The 21,274-nt window shown below is 46.7% G+C and overlaps 1 protein-coding gene across 6 annotated transcripts in view; it reads left to right on the forward strand.

The window, feature by feature from the left end:
- Positions 1-21,274, forward strand: part of LOC144799803 (fatty acyl-CoA hydrolase precursor, medium chain-like) — a 447,680-nt gene that overhangs the window by 339,406 nt on the left and 87,000 nt on the right. For all 6 annotated transcript variants that reach the window (XR_013603879.1, XR_013603877.1, XR_013603878.1 and 3 more), the window contains exon 10: positions 14,983-15,060. Coding sequence is in view for 3 of the 6 variants with exons in the window: in XM_078671374.1 (XP_078527500.1) it covers positions 14,983-15,060 (78 nt within the window). In the remaining 3 variants the exon portion in view is untranslated. The remainder of the gene's footprint in view (positions 1-14,982; positions 15,061-21,274) is intronic.

Consider the following 21,274-nt stretch of genomic DNA (forward strand, 5'->3'; position numbering starts at 1 on the left):
GCCCTGTTCCCATCATGCACTGGGACAGGAACAGACTAATTTGCATATAGCCAGGTTCTGAGCTGGGATGGTGCAGTGAGCTAAAAAACGGTGATGGATTAAAACCATGATCTATTGACTTGGTAAGAGTATTCTGCATCATTCAGAAACTCTGTCCATCACCACCCCCCTTTTCCAAAATCGGTTTTATCCACACTATGTGTGGGAGGGTATACTCAGACGTGAGTCCCTTGCTCATTGCACCATCAGGATTCAAGCAAGCCGGGCCGAAGAAGGCTGTGATGCCAGAAACCGGTCCCCGGAAGCTTGTTTCCTTCCCAGTATAAGAATTGGCTTGGTAGTTTGGTTTGCCCTGTTCCCATCATGCACTGGGACAGGAACAGACTAATTTGCATATAGCCAGGTTCTGAGCTGGGATGGTGCAGTGAGCTAAAAAACGGTGATGGATTAAAACCATGATCTATTGACTTGGTAAGAGTATTCTGCATCATTCAGAAACTCTGTCCATCACCACCCCCCTTTTCCAAAATCTGTAGTTATCAGTAATGCCACCTCTGGGGCAGCTTCTGGGGGCCTGTTGGAAAAAGAGAAAGTCCCTAGCGAATGCTTCTTCTCAGTATCCGAGAATGCAGAGTGGTCCGATAAGGACGAACATAGCTCCTTTCTGGAGGATAGCATTCCAGACTCTGAGAGCGATCTAGAGCATGAACCCCCAACCACAGCAGTCAGGCCCTTAGCTATATCAAAGGGGCAAGAGCACTGCGAGCTAAGTTGGGATCATTCATCGGCTATGCCGCTACAGGGTAGTCCCAGTATTGAGTCATCCCAGATGTCGCTCCTTGAAGTGATACATCAGGAAATCATTGCCCATAGGGAGGAGACACGCTAGGACAGTAGGAAATCGCAAGCCGCGATGAGGACAATGCAGGGGGTTGTGAGGAAGTTGTCTAAGGCCTGTAAGAACCTGGGCGTCAGAGTATCAAACCTGGAGGAGAGAGTCATCTCAACGGAGGCTGAGGCTGCAGCAGCCACGAGTAAAGTTGACGCTCATTGTTCGCAAGTGGTAGATATCCAATGGAAACTTGAGGACATGGAGAATAGACTCAGGCGGAACAATCTTAGGGTCCTTGGAATACTGGAGGGGGCCGACGGTTCGGACATCAGAGCGTTCACCATCAAGCGTTTTGAACAGGCAGTTGGAATTGGCCATGCGAAATACAGAGGGTACATCGTACTCCGTTCAAAGTTCGGAAAAATGCAAGAGAAGGAGATAAGCCCAGGTAGATTTTAATCTTCCTGGGCAACTTTGTATTAAGGCAAATCATTGCAGAGAAGGCAAGACCTGATGCGAGGAGGACTTGCGAGGGGTTTTCATTCTTTGTCCGTCCGGACTTCTGCCATGTTACTGTGGAAAGGAGATGGAGGTTAAGGCAGCTGATTAAACCCTTTCAAGAGAAGAAGATGCAGGCCTACTTGATCAACCCTGCCCAGCTAAAGATAATTAATGAGGGGAGGACACATTAATTTGCATCTGAGATCAAAGCAAATGAGTACCTGGACTCACTGGGCAACTAGTCTTGTATTAGTCTTGTATTAGGTCCTTCAGGTGCATTGTTCACTGGTTTACCTTTTCTCTTTTTTTTCAGGTATAAGTGGGGGTCTTGGGGTGCTGCCATTCGCTGTTAAATGAAGAGTATTTAGGGCACTTTGACTGGATGTCGTGAGTTTTTTCTTATTATTCCTCATTGCGTCTGCTGTGATCCATCACATGCACAGACTAGGTCTGAGTGCCTCATCAGGAAGGGTGCAGGGTGGGGTATGGGGGGGTCGGGGGGTCAGCAGTGGGAGCTGAGGGAGGGTAAGGAGGGAGGGGGGTGAGGGGGGAGGGGGACTGGGTGAAGGGGGGGGGGAAAGAAAAATGAGATAAACTGGTGTTGTAGAGAACCTTCTTGCCTTAAGAGTGGCATGAGCAGCGCTGTAATGATGATATTGAAGATACTGAGACAAATATGTCAGAAAGGGGTAAGGATCAAAAGAAATCACCACAGTGTTGAACATTAGAATATGCACAGTCAATGTGACTGGGTTTAATGATTGGAAAAAACGTCAAAGATTGGATCACTTTGTTAAATACAATGGGATTGGCGTACTTTGTCTCCACGAGACCCACCTGTCCTGGGCAAAACGTAAACTGCTATATTTAAGAGGTTTTGAACTGATAGCATGTACATCTCAGACGTCAACAGCTAGGGGGGTCGCAATTTTAGCTAGATCATCTTTAGGGGGGGCAAAGCGGGTCAAAACTGACAGTCTGGGCAGATGGGTATTAGCAGATCTTTGTGTGGGGTATACAATCTGCTCAATATATGGGCCAAACTGTGATGATCCTGATGTTTTTGACTTCTTGGAAGGAGAATTAGCTGTCTGGCCCACTCCCATGATAGTCTGTGGTGATTTAAACATATCCACTGACTGGCATAATCTATATACGTACTCAGGACGGAAACCAAGGGTATTTCGTGCTTTGACTGCCCTAATGAGCTCACATGGGTTAAATGATGTATGGGGGGAGAAGGAACCACAAAACCCTGGGTTTACTTATTTCTCGAACCCTTTCCAAAAGTACTCTAAATTAGATTACTTTTTCATCACAACGTCAGAACTGAATAAAGTTTGTATCAAGAAAATCCCACGAGTAATTTCGGATCATATTCCGCTGAGTTTATCTTGTAGAACAGAAAAAATAGAGAAAAAACATACCAGCTGGACCTTCAAGAGGAGGTTATTAACTGATCAAAGATTTGTGGAACACCTCAAAAAGTGGACCGGGGAATTCTTTGATGCAAACTGATACAGTACATCCAGCAATGGCGTTTGGGAATCCTATAAGGGGGCTCTAAGGGGGAAACCATAAGCTGCTCGGCGAGACTAAGGAAGGAGGATAGGGGAGAGTTAGACAGACTTATGGGGGAACTAGCGAAGGCTGAAGACTTACATATAAGGGATATCGGACGGGGTATAGATGGGGCGGAGAGCCAAAGGAATCTGACGATTATTAAAGCAGAGCTCCCAAAAATGGTCACACAGAAGGGGATAGGAGAATACCAGTCTTCCAGGGCCAAACAATATGAAACAGGAGAGCAGGCAAGCAGGGCTCTGGCGCTCCAGATTAGACATGACAGAACTAAAAATGTAATATCCTTCATACAGGAGAATGGTAAAGACCATACAGAGTTTAAGGAAATTGTACAGGTCTTTAAAAACTTTTATCAAAAACTGTATGATGAAGAGAGTCGTCAGAGTCAGCAGAGTGAGGAGAGTGGGGATAAAGGTCCAAGATTGGATGAACAATCTAGAGAAGAGCTGGATAGGGACCTGACCATTAGTGAGATTATAGGTGCCTTACGGGAGTTAGCAGCCGGTAAGGCGGTAGGCCCAGACGGAATCCCCCTGGAAGTTTATAAAAGCATTGAATCTGAGATCGCTCCAATACTGCTGGATCTCTTCAATGGTATAGTGTGTTCAGGGGATATACCCGATTCCTGGAAGGAAACTAACATTATTATCTTCCACAAGAAGGGCAAACCTAAGGAGAATACGGGCTCATACCGCCCTATATCTCTCATTAATGCGGATACAAAACTGTATTCTAAAATCTGGGCCAAAAGATTGGGGAGGATCATTGGCGGTCTCGTCTCTCCGTGGCAACATGGGTTTGTGCCTGGGCGAGGCACTACGGACCACACTCGTTGAGCTATCACTTTATTTGATGCCCATGCTGCCGCGGGGGGAGATATGGCCATGATCCTCCTCGACGCGGAGAAAGCGTTTGACCGCGTGGTCTGGGATTACCTGTGGGGCATCCTTGTAGGTAGGGGATTCGGACCCAAGGTCATCAGAGCTCTAAGAGCGATGTATAAAGATCCGATAACCTGGGTGTTAGTAATGGGAGAGAGCTCGGAGACTATAGTAATCAAAAGGGGTACGCAACAAGGATGCCCCTGTTCTCCGATCCTCTTCGCGTTATATATAGACCCCCTGATCCAAAAAATCCTGGGGTGACCCCAGATCAATCCAGTGACGCTTAATGGGTATTCAAACAAACTGTTAGCATACGCCGACGATCTGGCGGTTCTTACTATCGATCCACAGCAGGCGATGCCCATTCTCACTGAGTTGGCTAAGGATTTTGGAAGTAATTCAGGATATCTGCTAAATGAGGGAAAGACTCAGATAATCTGCACCAAAAACATCAGAAAGGCAGACAGTAGATATGTAGACTCAGCAGTTTATCTAGGGGTAAGAATGAATGCCTCAGTGGATAAGATCATCACAAACAACTACCTTCCCCTTATGAGCTCGATTGAAGCCGAATTGAAAAGATTAGATGTCCTGCACCTTGCTTTGATAGGGAGGGTAAATCTCCTCAAAATGACGATGTTCCCGAAAGTGTTATATCTGTTTCGGGCCATCCCATTAATGCTCGAAGACTAATTAATTAAAAATCTGGAATCAATATTGAATAGGTTTATCTCGCAGTATGGGAAGACTATGCGTTCCATGAATCTTATGTCGCTCCCATATGAAAGGGGGGGCTTGGCCTTGCCAAACCTCCGTTTATATCACTGGACATGTCTCTTGGCACAAATGACCGTGCTTTTTCAATCGGACCCTAGTCCCGCAGCTGTATCGGGAGATAGGCAGAATCCACCATCTATTTTTGAGCTATTATTGGGGAAGAAGGCTATTGGTCTACTGCTGCGTGAAGTAGATCGCAGATATTATAAGAAGGCCCGGTACAATATCTTGGACGGGGTGTGGGGGACTTGGAAAGCTACTCAAAAGTTGCTGTATATACCAAAAATGTATGCGCACCTCCACCTCTGGAACTCTAACCTTTTTTCCCACCTAGGTACAGATAGGACCTGCATGTTCTGGAGAGAACATGGAATAAGGACCATAGGGGACATCATGGAGGGGGATGACATCCTTAGGTTTGAAGAGATCCAGCGTAAGCATGGGATTCCACCCAACCATTGGTTCCTGTATGGGCAGCTAGTTCGAACGTTGACGGCCTTTAGACCCAGGATCTCCATAACAACCTGTATCCCCATGATGGACTACCTAAGAAAGGATGGTAATAAAATTAAAGTAGTGTATAGCCAGCTAATGCTGAGCTTGCAAGACGATGTGGAGAAAACTGAATCGACACTTGCAGGGAAGCTAGGAGACCCAGATGTTGACCTAGATCTAGCCCTTATATTAAACAAGAGACTATTTCGATCTTCGAATCTGCGGACGCAGCACTACAAAACGCTGTTTAAATTATATCATACCCCGACGAAGCTGTTCGCCTGGGGTATGAGAGACAATGATAAATGCCCTATGTGTGATGCGGGTCCCGCAGATTTACTCCACATGTTCCACCATTGTGATAAGTTAACTTTAATACGTAGGGAAATCACCAACTTTTTGGAGGGGCTGCTAGATTGTAGAATCATTCTATCCCCTACCCTGATGCTTCTAGGCACTGATAGTAAACTGAACGTAGGTAGTGATGCAGAGGCTCTGGTTTTTATGTCTGTGGCGGTCCTTCACATTCTTATTTCAGCAGGTTGGAAGGATACCACCCCCAACCTCCTTTCAAATGTGGATGGCAAGGTTGCTTGGAATGCATGACATAGAGTCCTGTCTATACGAGCTAAAGGGTAAAAAATCCAGGGAACTAGGCAGAAATATTTGGGCTCCACTTGCCAAATGGAGAAGTTTTAGATTATAATCAAATGTTTACTCTATCAAGAATATGTATTGTCAAATGAATTGTTGCAATATTTTAACAGTCTGGCTTTTTACAATTTTTGTGGCTATATGTTATTTATACATTTGGTAACTGTTAGGAATCTGTCATCTGCTCTCTCTGTATTGTTTAAAGGATTAATGGAATAATAAAATTGTATCTACTCTTTTTGTATGACATCAGTAAATCTCAATAAAGAAAAAAAAAGAAAAAAAGAAGCACACTTGGGGTACAATATGTTGGGGCATATTCTCAAGGATTTATCGCTGAGTAATCGGACCTTTATCACAGCCAAAGGGGCAATAAAATTACCGCCCCATTCACAAGCTGATACTAACATCCGATATCACCAGTTTACCTGTGATAGCAGCCGCAAAAATCAGCACCACAGAAGACACCGGCAACTATCGCTAATGAGATGCAGAGTAGGCATTCCTGTGCAAAAAGCCGCGACAACACCACTCCGCAACATTCTCAACAGCCAGCCAGATCGGCAATAGGATCCCAAAACAGGCGATAAGGCGCGTTAGCAGCAGCAAATTATAACCAGCTCTTACCTGGTGTAAAGTCGGACGACAGCCTGCACCAGAAAAGGGAGCCCAGGCCAGAGCCACACCTGAAGAACAATAGATGCCATGGAGCCACTGATCATGCAGCCCGGACACCCAAGAGGGACACAACACCCACCACCACCACCCCCAGGCCCGCAACCCCCCCTGGTCCCCCTCCCCCCTCCCCCCCAGACTATCACAGAGGCAGCACAGACCAAGACAGCGGACCTTCAGGAAACGCACCAGCCTCACAGACTCCTGTCATTGCCCACTACAGGCTCAAAAGGACAACCATCCTTCGCATCCTGACCATCATTGCCCACAGGCTGACGGAACCAACACAGCGGACAACCAACATCCAACCTCAGACAAAGCTGCTGCCTGTGCTGCACCTGTTGGCCTCTGGTACCTTTCGACCAACAACTGCCAGAGTCAGAGGAGTCTCCCAGCCAGCCCAATCAAAGTTCCACACACCTGTCTCGTATGCCATCATCAGCTTGGAACCTCAGCATCTTCACTTCCCCCACACTGCGCAGGAACAGCTGGAGACCAAGCAAGGCTTCTACACCGTAGCTGGCTTCCCGTATGTGTTGGAGGCAATTGACTGCACACATGTCCTACTTGTGCCCCCTGCCGACCCTGCACACAATTACCGCTACAGAAAGCACACGCTGTCAATCAATGTGCAGGCAATAGTGGACCACCCGGGACTCTTCACCAATGTTGTCGCCAACTACCCAGGTAGTGTGCATGATTCCTACATCTTCCAAAAGTCCATCATCAACCAGCGGTTCCAGGATGGCTCCTACGGAAATGCTTTGCTCGTTGGTAAGTACCAAATGAACACACCACAAACCCCAGCTCCACAATCATGCAACTCACAACTCTGGGAATGCACATGTTACAAACTCACATACAACATGCCAAACAACATGCCCACCCACCAGACATGACAGCCCAACTTACTGTGGTAACCTGGGCTAGCCATGTACATGAGCCATCAATAGCATGGCACCTCAGCCACACAATAGCAGATCGTGGGTAGAGGTGGGAACCAGGCATGTGCGAAGGAGGCAAGTGACCCCTGAATGAGAATGTACACAATGCCAAGTATGGCGTGGATGTGTTGGCTGGACTGCAGTATGCAGACCACAGACATATCCATGTTGACATGCACTGCTGGTGCTTGGAGTGTAGTGGACAGTGGACGCAACCATGTCCCACCAGCCAGTGGGGAAGATCGTGGAAATGTAGCTTGTTATGTCCCCCCCCCCAGGAAGCGTGAGCGGAGTGGGCCGGCCCGGACTGACCAACGTGTCTGCCAGGGCGGTGCCTCTCACCCCACCACGAGGCAGATGCCGTGAGCGGTGTTGCCTGCGATCCAGTGTGCCAGCTGCACCCTGGACCGCTGGTCCCTGAACCCGTCTTTCCCGCCCCTGCGCACCCAGGCCACACTGCTCACCTGCCGACACTGGCATGTGTCAAAGAGGGCCCACCACGTGCTGGTGCAAGCTCCAAGCCCGAGGCCCGACCCTGGCAGCCTCCTCAGACCATCACGGCCTCTGCAACACAGGCCCACAGTACTCCTTTCTCGCTGATGTACTGCTTAGCTGCCTACGGCCTACACTACAGTCAAGTAGGTCACACATTTGGAACTGAGTCTTGACATGGCCGAGTTCATATGTGAATGGGACTTTGATATCACTGTACTCCCTTCGATGTGGTGTCACCAACTCTGTGTATAGCATTCCAACCACAACTGTCTGGTCCCTTGCTGACTACTGCCTTCGGTCCACACTGTGGTCCAGTAGGTCACACATTTGGAACTGAGTCATGATTTCTCAATGGCAGAGTTCATATCATTGCACTCAAGGAGAGGTATAAGAGGAAGACGCGTTTCAGTCTGGAGGAAAAAAAGATCATCGTTACTGAGGTGATCGAACACTACCAACAACTGCCCTGGTGTCACTAACTCTGTGTATCACAAACCAACGACACGTGGCTGTGGGACCCTGCTGACTTCTGCCTCCGGCCTAAACTCCGGTCGAGTAGATCACACATTTAGAACTGATATGGATTTATTTATGGCAGAGTTGATGTCATTGTACCGGCCTCATCGAAGACTGCATCCCCTTTCAGCTCCGGTGCCACTGACTCTGTGCCCTGACATTCATGGACCCTCTCCGGTTGAACTTTGGTGGCTCCTGAGTCTATGGCCTGGGGTTTGTCTTTATCATCATGTTGGTGACACTGATTTGGTGGTAAAAAGTGAGGCTGTAGCATTCCACTCCTCCATTTGCCTGTTTCTGCCGGTTTCTGCCCTCTGCATTCTGCCCTGTAAGGACAACTTCTACTGTCCCTCGCAACCCTCTGCTGCATTCACTTTGGACATCGACAAGGTCCCGCTCAGCTCGCATGGCCCTACCTCAGTGCACCGCAAGTCACCGTCCCGTGGCGGTGTGCCTGTGCCGGCTGCAGTGCCGCCGGGGCCACTAACTCTGTGCAGCTCAAGTCATGGACCCTGTCTGATAGAATATTGGATGGCCTCTGGGTCTATGGCCTTGGGATCATCAACGCCATGTGTCTGTGGCCCTGCACTGTCCACTGGCTCCGGCCTCAACTGCGGTCCAACCGGGCTCACACATCAAATCAAGTCCTGACCTGCCCGGACGTTGTATCTCCGCAGGATGCACACGCCACCACCACCAGGACCACCTCCAACCAACAACTGCCAGAGTCGAAAGAGTCTTACTGCAAGACTATCAGAGTTGCTCACACCTGTCGTGGTTGCCATCATGTACTGGTTGATACCCAGCTCAGCTCTTCAGGTGCCACTAACTCAGTTCACCACAACTCTTGGACCATTTCTTATTGAGTGTCGTGCTGTGGACATCTCACGCATCAATGTCACCTCAGGCAGTGTGGAACACCTGGGACGATGATGAGGAATATGATGCAGTTGTAACATACCCAACTGCAGCTGCAGCAGGAATATCCAGAGGGACACAATCCTGGACAATGTATTCAGATGAGCACGCTCTTTTCTGGTACCCCAACCTCTGTGCACTGCAACTCACGGACACTTTTGATTGCATATTGGGTGACCTCTGTACATGCTCCGGCTACCACCATGATGCTTCGCAGTTGTTTCTGTAATGCTGGTGTTTTCTGTTTCCACTTTAAAAGTGATCACTGTTCAAGTTGTTGCCAGCACCAACCACTCCCTTCGGGCTGACCTCAACCCACAAGCATCCAGCACTGGCGTCACTGTACATGTGACCCTGGCAATAAAGGTGCCGGGCGCACTTGCCCGTAGCCAGTTCCACAAATTATCTGAGTGTGTCCGTGTGGTCATAATGTATGGAAGAGGGCCCCGGACCCTACAAGATTACATTGTGCTGTGTACAGCGGACGCAACCATGTCTCCGCAGGAAGCGGGTAGGACCTTGGACATGTAGCCTTGTCGTCCCCCACTCAATACATAAGAGGAGTGGACTAGGCCGGGGTACACAGGTCTAGCGTGGGGGTATGAATGATTATCCTGGGGCTCTGTGCGTGGTTCAGTACTGGAAATGTGCAAATGCTTGTGTCTCTGTTGCAGTGTGGGTGTCTGTTGGAGAATGTAAGTGGTCCCGGATGGGACTTAAACATCCGAGTATGTGATCTAGTTTGGCTTCCATGAGTTCGAACCCCACCCGCACCTGTTTGGCCACCTCCTTCTGTTAGTCTAACACCTGGCCTTGGAATGTGATGTGTGCTTCGGTGAGGTGCTGGGAGCCAGCCTTGGTGGTGGGTGCTTCCTGCTGTGTGGTCTGTGCAGGGGGTGGGGTCTTCTCGATGCAGCTGGGCTGCCCTGTTCCTGGAGATGGGTTGCCTAAGATGTCCATGTGCTGTTGTAGGGCGTCGGTTTCAAAGGTGTGAAGGTCCTCTTCAGCATTACTGATGAGTTGTCTGGTCTGCTCTGCTGGAGGTGTTGTTTGTCCCTCTGCAATGTGAAGGGGAGATGCATTTGGACATTGTGTTGACATGTATGTTGGTGCATTGTTCAAGTTTACATACAGACTGTATGACAATGTACATTGTGACTGTTTGGGAGGAGCTGACTATTTGAAGCGGGACAGTGGACATTTGGGCTACATGACGGGTGTGAGGTAGTACACGTACATTTTCATCTCACAGTTTCCTCTATGTCAGATGTGATTGGCCAGTTGCTATGCACAAGGGGACCCAGTTCTGTTCTCTGCTCTGCAGTGTAAGTGTTGCACTTTGTACCACATTGTCGTCAATGTTGATGTGCTGTTATTGCTATGTGTGTGTGTGCTGCATTGTGGGAGAGTCGCCCCTGTAGCTGGGATTGTGCTGCCCCTTATCCCTTTGAGGTGGTGCACCTTTGACTTCTGTGCTTTTACGGTGCTGAGATGCTCGAGACTTGGGTCATTTGTACTCGTGGACGGTTATTGTACTCTTGTGCATTGTTTGTCTGCAGATGTATTGTTGACATCAGGGGTTGTTTGTGCATATGGATGTGTCAGAATGTGACCTGCTCCTTTCTGGATGTGGTCCACACTCAGCCACCTCAGTGTCGTAGCAGGCACAATGTCATGATGATTGTACTGCAGCCATGCTGATCGTCATGTAGTGTCACTTGCATTGTCAGTGTGGCTCACAAATATGCATCTTTGCTGGGTTTCGCACAGGTGCATGCTTTGGTTGTGGGATTGTTGATGTGTGGGGTGGGACCCATTTGGGCACATGGTTGATGGTGGACTACTTGGTGTTTGTACGTGTGCTGCAGTGTACCATGGGGATCAGAGACATGATCCAGGGTCATTGTGGGTGTGCAGTGTGCTACACATCGTTGTGCATGTGTGCCATTGTGCCCATCTCCCCCGTACCCCCAGTCCCTGGTCGTTACACATCCTGTTGATGTTGTGTCAGGTCCTATCGAGCTGTGTCCAGACTCCCAACTCCTTGTACCATCTCCACATGATGACTGTGGCCACCCTTTCCTCCAGCTCCTCCTGTGGCGCAGGACTCCCACCTCCAATCACCGTTGCTGCCTTCCTGTTGGCAGCAGGTTTGTGCTTGGTTTGGCTTTTCACATCATACCAGCGCCTCTTGACCTCCCCCTTGACCTCCTTGAAATTCAGACTGCATTCACGTTGTTTACTTTGGAAGCCATATTTCCGTTTGTGTTGCCAATGACACAGTAGAGGTGACGAACAGTTGTTGGTAGGACTGAACCCCGTCTTCCTCTTCCTCTTCTCCTTGGCCTTTCCCGACCCCGAGGTTCCTTGCTGTTGGTGTGTGGGACTTGTGTGGTTAGCGTTGACCCCTGCACTCAGTCCGGGTGCATCCGTGGTGCTACGCAGTTTATTTTTTTTCCCCTTAGTTTTTGTTCTGCTTTTATGGTGCATTTTCCCGCATGACGTGTGGGAATTGCAGGCCTGTCGCTGGTTATCACAGATTTTTGTGTTCATATTTCACATTTTTGTGGCATTGCGTTAATTTTAACGCAATCATTTGACGCGTTATCATTAGCCTATTGCATGGTACCGTCATGTTAAGAATACAACGTTAACACAGCATTATTTTCCCGTGATAGACTGTGATGTGAAGAGTTGCGTTAAGCTAATTTTGTGATAAATATTACACGTTCTTGAGAATATCCCCCGTTCTTTGCTAAAGAGATGGGTCACACACTACAAGGGGCCAGATGTAGCTCGGCAATTACCGGTCGGTAACGGCCGATTTCGGCCGTTACCGACCGGTATTTGGGATTTGTAATGTAGGGGGCCATTGATTTACAGAATCGGTAATGTTACCGATTCGGTAAATATACAGTCGGTAAAATACCGAATCGGTAAATTTACCGATTCTGTAAATCAATATGTAGGTGGCACTGTAATCAGTGCCACAGGCCCTTACCGAATCGTTATTTACCATGGAATACTATTCCATGGCAAATAACGAATTCCTGTGTACATGCACATCTGTGCATGTACACCTGTGCCACCTGTGCCATGTGGCACACAGATATGCCCTAAGGGCATGTATGTGTGTCACATGGCACACAAGCCAGTAACAGGGGTGCAACAGGGTGTCAAAGTGACACCCTGTCCCCCTTGTAAATTCGTATTTTTACCGATTCGGTAATTACCGAATCGGTATCTGCCATTGAATCCTATGGGCTTCAAGGCCCATAGGAATCAATGGCAGATACCGATTCTGTAATTACAGAATCGGTAAATACCGAATCATACCAATTCGGTATTTGTTACCGAATTTCTACCTACATTTGAATTACCGATTCATGAATACCGAATCGGTAAGAAATTCGGTATTTATGAATCGGTGCTCTTCTTCAATCAACGGGCTCCCCCATCTTCTAAGCTCTGGTGGCCACAGGAACTTAATCCCCCACCTGAGCCAGTGGAGTCAGTGAGAAATCTGGGGTTTATATTTGATAATGATCTCTCTTTTAAGTCCCAGATTCAGCAAGTCTCCTCCTCTTGCTTTGGGAAACTGCGAGCTTTGAGGAAGTTCCTCCACTTCCTCCCGTTGGACTGCAGAAGAACGGTAGTTCATGCCTTGGTCACATCTCGTCTGAACTACGCAAATGGTCGCTATCTGGGACTTCCAGCATACCAGCTCCGCAGACTGCAGATGATTCAGAACGCTGCGGCCAGACTGATCTGTAAGGTGACCTACCATCACCCCATTTCCCCCCACCTGAAAAGCCTTCACTGGCTGCCCGTCAGTAGGAGAATTGAATTCAAGGCTCTCACCCTAGCATACAGAGTCACTAGGGTCCAAGGCCCGGCATAACTGAGAGTCAGACTGCAACACTACCAACACGACCCGGCCATGCGGTCAAACTGCTTGAATTTTCTCACTATTCTCTGCTTTCATGAAGCCAGGGTTGGCAGCAGAGCATTCGTGGTGAGCACCGCAAAATTCTGGAATGCCATGCCTCTCCCTCTCCGACTAACGGAACAAGAATCAGCCTTCAGGTGAGCTCTTCAATCCAAATTCTTCAGAATGCCTTTGTGTGATTCGTCTGTCTTAGCGCCGGGACACCTCCGGGGGAGGTAGCTACAAGCTCTATAAATTTCTAACTAAATAAACAAGTAAGTCCCGCAGAGTTTGTAATACTTAGTGGATGACTGCTTGGTAAAAAAAACAAGTACAATTCTATATCCTTGTTAACGTGATGCAAGATGTGTTTGTTTAAATTCATAGAAGAACAGATATCCTGGTTCACAACAGAAACCCTGGCCACAGGACCTATGTATCATAATTGTCTACCAATGGCGCTATGAAACATAAGGAACTTATACTTTAGGCATTGAAGATAGCCACCACCATTGAAAACTCTTGTGAGTCCTGTGGGTCCATGGGACATGTAGATTTTTTTCCTTAACTCTGGTGTTCCACAAAGTATGGCTACCTGAGGAGTGAGGAGTAGGTCCAAGCAGCGCTTGCACACTCTGCATCGTTACATGCTCTTCTGATCAGGAGTAACACATCATCCTGACATGCACCCTCTCGTGAGTCCAGATGAGTGAAACTGCACATAATTTCGCACATATGGGTAACTCACCATACGGGTAACTCCAGCCGCGGTCCTTGCAGGTAACAGTGGTGGGGCGGTGAGGGAAAATTCATTATTTATTTAATTTTCCGTCTATGTTGGCCCTCGAAATCCACTACCACGCGGCTTCACCGCCCCACCGCTGTTACCTGCATGGAATGCAGCTGGGTAACTCACCAAAGTGACTCTTGTACTTGTGGTCCATAGTCCTGGTCCTAAACAGCCTGTTGTTGGTGTCTGTTCCCTCTAAGTGAAGAGAGAAAAGGGCTAGGGGTGTGATAACAAATGGATATATAACGGGCATAAAGACAGTGGGTGCAAAAGCACCAGGGCCTTATTTATCAAGGCCTTGCGCCGCCGGTGTGACGTACCGGCGGCATAAGGCCTTCATAAGTAAGCCCCCCCTTTCCAAAAAATATAGGGGTTTATTTACAAGCACCTTGCGCCACTGGTGTGTCACTTTTTTCCATGTTAAAAGTGATGCACCAACTGCAGCAAGGCATTGTAAATAAGCTCCATAACTCTTTGTTGTGTGCAGGGCAACCTACTTGGCTTTAGTTTTAGACATTTGAATATTTATTTCAAGCGACAATTTGACACACCACATCACCAAGATAGCGCACTAGCCTTTATAAATAAGCTTGGTGCTGTGAGGTAAACAGAGGAGGCCTATTGCTTTCTCACATCTGTGCAAAGTTAAGTTCCTGAGTAAGTACGACTGTGTCCCACAACAAATGTTTGGAAAAACCACCATATATTATTATGATAAGTTCATCTCATAATTTTCTTTTTCATACCTCGACTTCTACAATTAGCTTCGGCTGGGATGAACTACGCTAGCCATTCACTCAGATATGTCAGGAAAGTTATAAAGTATAACTGTCAATAGCTTAATTAAAGCAATTTAGTGATTGCAGGGACTGGGCTCTCCCGACATTTAGTGATTTTATCTTGCCTAAATTAAACTAAAGTCATTGATTATGCTTAGAATTATTTGATTAATGTATACCAAAGTATTCACTTCTTTTTTTATTGTGCAGACGTTGATGGAATTCCCAGGCTATGAAGAAGGTATGGATAAAGAAACAGCACTGACGCAATTCGCCAATATGCCTACGGTAAGAAAATGATGTGTGTGGCACCAGTGAAAAAGACAATCTGTTTCCAGGTATATGGTGTAAATCCTTAGATAACCATTTATAAAAAGAAAGGATTTGGAAGAAGCAGAGTGCTACTGCTACCCTACCAATGACTGGGATGCCCAAAATCCAAGTGAGGACAGAGGTAGATTGAAATAACATTAAAGGGACTCCTCTGTTGTAACATACCATGCTGTGGTTGATCTAGAATGGGACATCTTTTTGGAGTGATCATGGGTAGCTACAGGTACTCCAGTCTTTTCCTTTGGTACCCTTGGCTCTGCCTTTGCTCCAGGTTGCATGAGTCATGAAGGCAGCTATAGGAACACTAAGCACTTTTTAATCTTTCTATCATACCTACAACTTGCGGTTTGACTAACCTCATCCACATCAAATAGGAGTCATGCAGTTGAAACCATGGGGCGATACTGTCAACTCATTAATGTTATGGGGGGGGGTCAAAGGGAGCGTGATGTTACTTCTGCTACCTCCTGCATTTCGGCATAATGGTATCCATAAGAGTATTGTTATGCGCTATATGTGTTCTTTGAAGTTAAATAACTACACTTTGGTTGGTGGAGAATCTGGTCATGTGAGGAAGCACATCCAATCACTCTCATCTGTTTTCCTAAATTCTGCCCCCTGTCTAGGTCCTAATCCATGGATGAAGTTTTCACTTGACTGTCGTTGCTGACTCGCTTTGTGGGCCAACAGGAAAAAGAGAATCAAAATTCCAGTTCCTCTTATTAGACTGATGATGGATGTAGAGTTTGAACTCTAGCCTACGCCAGTGACAAATGATTTGTCCCCAAACTCTTCTTGGCAGTAGGAACGTGTTTATCCATAGAGAATAGATTCATTAATCCTGTGGAATGGATAGTGCATTCTGCAGCAGATGACTAAACCAGCTCCACAGGCCCTCACCCTGAGGAGCAGACGTTTTCCTTGTCTTTATATCCACCATATATAGCACCTGGCACACTACAGGAATTTCAGCTGCCAATCTCTGTTCGACACTGATATCCTGTGTGGCAGGACTGCACGTTTACATCAGGTATCCTCTGTGATCATCATAACTGGTCTGGATTGATTATTCCAGTGGTTTAATGAAACTCAGGAAATGATCTCACTAAAATTAACTCAGCATACAGATGCTCCCATGAACTGTAGAAGCACACTGATTTTGAAACAGGACTGAGATATTTGTCCATTAGAACTACACTAAGTTGCAACATCTATAACTGTAAACCTGTTGGGCACTGTGATTGCCACACTGTCCAACAGGGTACAATTTTGTTATCTACATATTGAAATTGCCCAATAGACTGCACTGTTAGCAAGGCGTCACACAGCCACATGAGTGAGGGATTCACCAGTAGTGCATTTATATATGTAAGCCAAGAAAGATGTTTGATCTTCTTGTAGACCAAAGCTCCTTAGCAGCTGGGACCACAGGAGGTGGATCTTCTCTCTTAGAAGAGTGTAATTCGGTGAGCAATGTGTTCTAATCCTACAATAGATGTGCACTTCCCACTGAACGCTGGCATAACAGGTCTAAAAAATGTACTCCTCTGCTCTGTCATGTGGCAATCTGATGAGGCAGAATGTTAGTATATTGGACTGGGGAAGAGCGGAATAGTTACAAGTGGCAACAAAATTGAGACTACAACTGAATTTCTTCTCTGGCTCTGTTTCCCATTGGAGATTTGGTAAAGCAAAAAGGAAATAGTTACAAAAATATATAGAATCGTTTTTTGCATCATATACAAGAAATACATCAGCATAATGCCAATGTGTGCTATATACTTTAAGATGAAGCACAGTATCTGTTCAGTATCGTTACCACAAGTACAGACGTTCCAGTCATACAGCCCTGTGAAACTCATTACCCGTTCAAACTGAGCCTCTAAGACACTTTCAGGACTGTCTGTAGGTAGGCAGTATGTAGAAAGAAAAAACCTTTTAAGGGGTTCACTGATGCACCTGGTCCTTAAACCAACAAAGAAGAGATTGTCACGGAAGCTGGAATATCAAAATAACAATATTATTAACCTCACATGAGGGAGACTTCGTCAATACAGTACCCTCAGGCCACTGTATGAGACAGTCCAAAGAGTACAGAAACCAAGGGCCTTTTATGGCCAGTTTATTGCTGAGTTAACATGAAGACTCAAAAAGAGGCAGTCCAAGTGTGCACACAAATAGCTATTGCACATATGAGGACTAACTGAAAATACTTAGTCAACAAAGTAGGAGGAGTAACATAGTTGCTGACATCAGTTAAAATAGCCTGACAGTTATACACTAAGAGCTGGTGCATTCTACCAGGTAGGTCTTTCTGAGCATGTGCAGTGCTCTGGCTCAGTACTGAAGGAGTTAACTGGAACTGATGACTTAAGCAGAATACAAGGGCAGGCAATAGTGAAGAGGGAGAAAGCACAAGGCGAGCACGTGGCTAAGTAAAATGGCTGCCAGAAACAAAATGGCTTCATCTGAGGCTAACAGCGATTGCAGCTAGTTTCCACAAGTAAGGAGGCCCCAAGAGTCCTTGGGACTCAAGGGCATTGCTAAATCGTCTGCAAATAGTTCCAGTTGTTCCCTGCAATATACGATGTCTGATAGCCACAGTTGCACAGTTGGTGCAGCTTGTTTGCCCCAATGCATAGCCACTATCCTTTTTGCCAGTAATAGAGCCACTGATACCAGATTACGATTTGCTGGTTGCAAGCCCTTGACAAGTTCAAACAGACACCTTACCAGCTCTATTGCCATGTCCGCCAGGGCTTTCGTAATTTCTGAACAAAAGTGCCGGATGGAAGTGCATAATCAAGCTATATACAGAAAATATTCATCCGATGCTCAAAATCTCAAATAGTTTGTATCCTCCATCAGACCATATTAAAAAAGTTTGACAGGTGTATAATACATTTGCTGTACATACTTAAAGTGAATAATGTGCTAGTAGGGAGGTTCCTATTCATAGTGATAGTAAGTATGGTTTGTAGTGCACAGAGTATCAGGGGTTCCCCAGGGAATTGGGGTTATAGCTGTCGCATGGTGGCCCGAAGGCGATAGTATGTGAATTTCAACATCAGAGTAGGTTGTCGCCTGTATGAGATGTCAACCAGAGCAAAGAAAGTCCCTCCAGGGTAAGCATCACCCATAGATTTCAACCCTGCCTTCTCAAGGATGTCTGTGCTCTATACTCCTGTGTGATCAATATGGTTTGATGGAACCGTAGGAGAAGTGTGGCAGCAAAGATAGATTCCTTTTTTGCGCATGCCTCATGTGTCTGCCAAGCCCTCGTAGTGCAGTGAATAGTATTGTTCTCCGTTGTAGAGACACATTCACATGTCTGTGTTGGAGTTTGGCTTTGAGCGGGATGGGTTGGGCATCATCATGCTCAACTGCAGCATGTGGTTTGTATCCATGGGCATGATACCAGTAATGAGCATAATGGGCTTAGGCCCACAGATGCTTTAATTGAAAATGTAGTGCAATAAAATTCCACTGAGCATATGGGAGTGTAAACATGTCCCAACTGATCCTTGTTTGTTTCCCCATCCATGCCAATGCTATCATATTTGCCCTTAGTGTTTTGAAAAAATGCTGTGGCAGGACTATAGGTATATTAATAAATAGGTAAAGAATTTTGGGTAGTAGTGGTGGAGCAAGGTCTCGACCATGAATACATTGAAAAGGGTGGGTGCGAGCACGCAACCCTGCTTCAGGTCTTTAGTTGTTGACACTCTTCTAGAGAGGTGAAAGCCCCCACACAGTTTCACCTGGACCCAGGTGTTTGTGTGGAGAAATTGCAAGATGTTGAGGACAGTTTGTGGAATTCCCCAACATGCCAGCTGTCCCCACAATCTTCCTCTCTTGACATTATCAAAGGCAGCACTGAAGTCGATGAAGCATAAATGTAATGGATGGTTGGCAGTTTTGCCTGTGTTGATTAGTAGTGAAATTGCAAGGATATTCGTTGTTGTACCTGATGTTTTACAGAAACCAGTCTGATTTAAAGGTATTATCTTGTTTGTGCCTGCCCAGGCTGACAGGTCCTCTAGTACGGTGCCCGGAAAGTATTTTGCCTCATTATCGATCTGTGCCACTAGGCGGTCATTGCCCGGCAAGGCCTTGTCACCACTTTTATGGATTGGTACAATTGTCGAGCCCTTCCATGACTCCGGTATTCTGTTTACTAATCTGACTTCAGAGAAGAGGGATTGCAAGATATTTGCCCAAATCAGCCGCCTTCTGTGTGAACAGTGTTGGTGGAACACCATTCAGGCCCAGCACCCCTTCTCTTCTCCTATTGGCAATCTGCTTCTTTATTGAGAGTGTCATAGAGGCACAGGCCTCGTGCTCATATGTGTGATTGTTAGCAGACATGGTTAACCCGGCTGCCTCCTTTAGGTCAGCACCTTGGTGATCCCTTGATGAAAGACGTTTTAAATTAATTGTTTGGTCACCCCCAATTTGATAATTGAAATGCTTGTTTGAAAATATTGCTCAGGTTTCTTCTGAAATGTGTGACGAGATGTCCCCATGATGAGAGTGAATTATGGTGTTTCCCGATTTCCAAAAGCGGGTGCTGTCATTGTGGTTTGTGTCATGCTGGAGCCTTGCCCAAGATCCTTCTTCTTGCTCTATGTTAATTACCCATTTCAGTTTTTGAAGCGTGTTTTTTGTTGTTGCAGGAGGAGTCAAAGGCTCGAGGCCCCTGGCTGTCTTCTCAGAGATCTTAGAGTGCTGTTTACAGATTCTTTGAGGAGTTTTAGTTGGACCCTTTGAGCTTTCGGGATCCTGTTTACCCGACTGAGTGCCTGGTGGTGATGTTTTTCGGAAGGCGAGGTATGGAGATTTAGAAGTGTAGCAATAAAGTGTTCCTAGTTGGTTAAGTGATCCCTTGTGTCTATTGCTCGTGACTGAAAGAGGTCTACTGCTGCTGTTGATAGGGACTCCACCTTTGACACTGCACATTTGATCCTTCTAACGTTTGAGGTGTAACTAGTGCCTAAGGCCACTTTTCTGTGGATGGAAAAGGGTGCAGTTGTTATTAACAGAGCTTCTTGTGGTCAGGGATCACTGTCTCCTTTGTCCCCCATTGTAGATCCATGGATGTATGGGGACAGTGAAAGGCTCACAAATGTACAGTCCAATATGGAGCACGTTAAAGAGGAGTAGTGAGATGGCATGGGGAGGGGGGGTCTCCTGGGAATCTTCTGTTGAGAGCTCTAAGGTTGAGATGCTCTAGGTCTTCCAGAAGGCGATTGTTCTTATGGCTCTTACTTCTGTGTAGTGGTGTGCATTGAGTCGGGATGTTGTAGAGTGAGGTTTGGGTTCTGGCCTCATTGCTCACTGACGAGCCAAAAAGGTACTGGTGTAAGTCCTCAGAAAGAATGACATTTGGGGTATCCATCTCTGTTATGAAACTTGTTTTCTGAGTCCTTGACTTTATGTTTTGGATGGATATATGTGTTGACTAGCACCGCCTCATCTTGTCCTCCCCATTGGGATATGGTGCTCTTGACTTCTATGGTGCCTGCCGAAGTAGAGCCAACTAACATTGCTGATGTTATGCTGGTCTTGGAAACTTAGGTTGAGAGTCCACCTGATCAGTGCCACACTTTATGGCCGGTGGGGCAAAGCACATAAAGCCTTGTAAGTAGTGTGGGTCAGCAAGCCATGTTTCCTGCAACACGATTATATCAAATGTATTTAGATACAGTAGGAATTCTTGTCCAAGATTTTTGTTAATAGGCCATTAAGGTTCCAAGAGCATAGGTGGAGTGTGAGGTCCTTGAGTCACAGGACACCCTCGTTCTCTAGGCACCGTCTTTGTGTTTCCGAAATGGTGGTTATGGTTCTAGTGATTAGTCCAAGACTTGGCTGTCTATTTGAGGTGCGGGTACTGCCTAGGGTCTATCTTGTGGATTCGCCATAGCATTGGCCCTGCATTGGGGTGATTGTCCCAAGGCCAGTCTGAGCACTGAGTTAATGTACCCTTGTAGATTTGTAAGTATGGTCCTTGGGATTGGTGCGAGTAGGGGTGACCAGTATCCTGGGTTTTGGTGAGGGGCAATGTCAATTCCCCCAAGCTTTAAAAATACAATATTCTGCCAGTACTCTCTGGGCGACTGTGTATGTTGTCCATGTGGCCTTGGTGATCTCAGGCATCGAGGGGTTTGCA

This window comes from Lissotriton helveticus, chromosome 12, assembly GCF_964261635.1.
Source record: "Lissotriton helveticus chromosome 12, aLisHel1.1, whole genome shotgun sequence".
Classification (NCBI taxonomy): domain Eukaryota; kingdom Metazoa; phylum Chordata; class Amphibia; order Caudata; family Salamandridae; genus Lissotriton; species Lissotriton helveticus.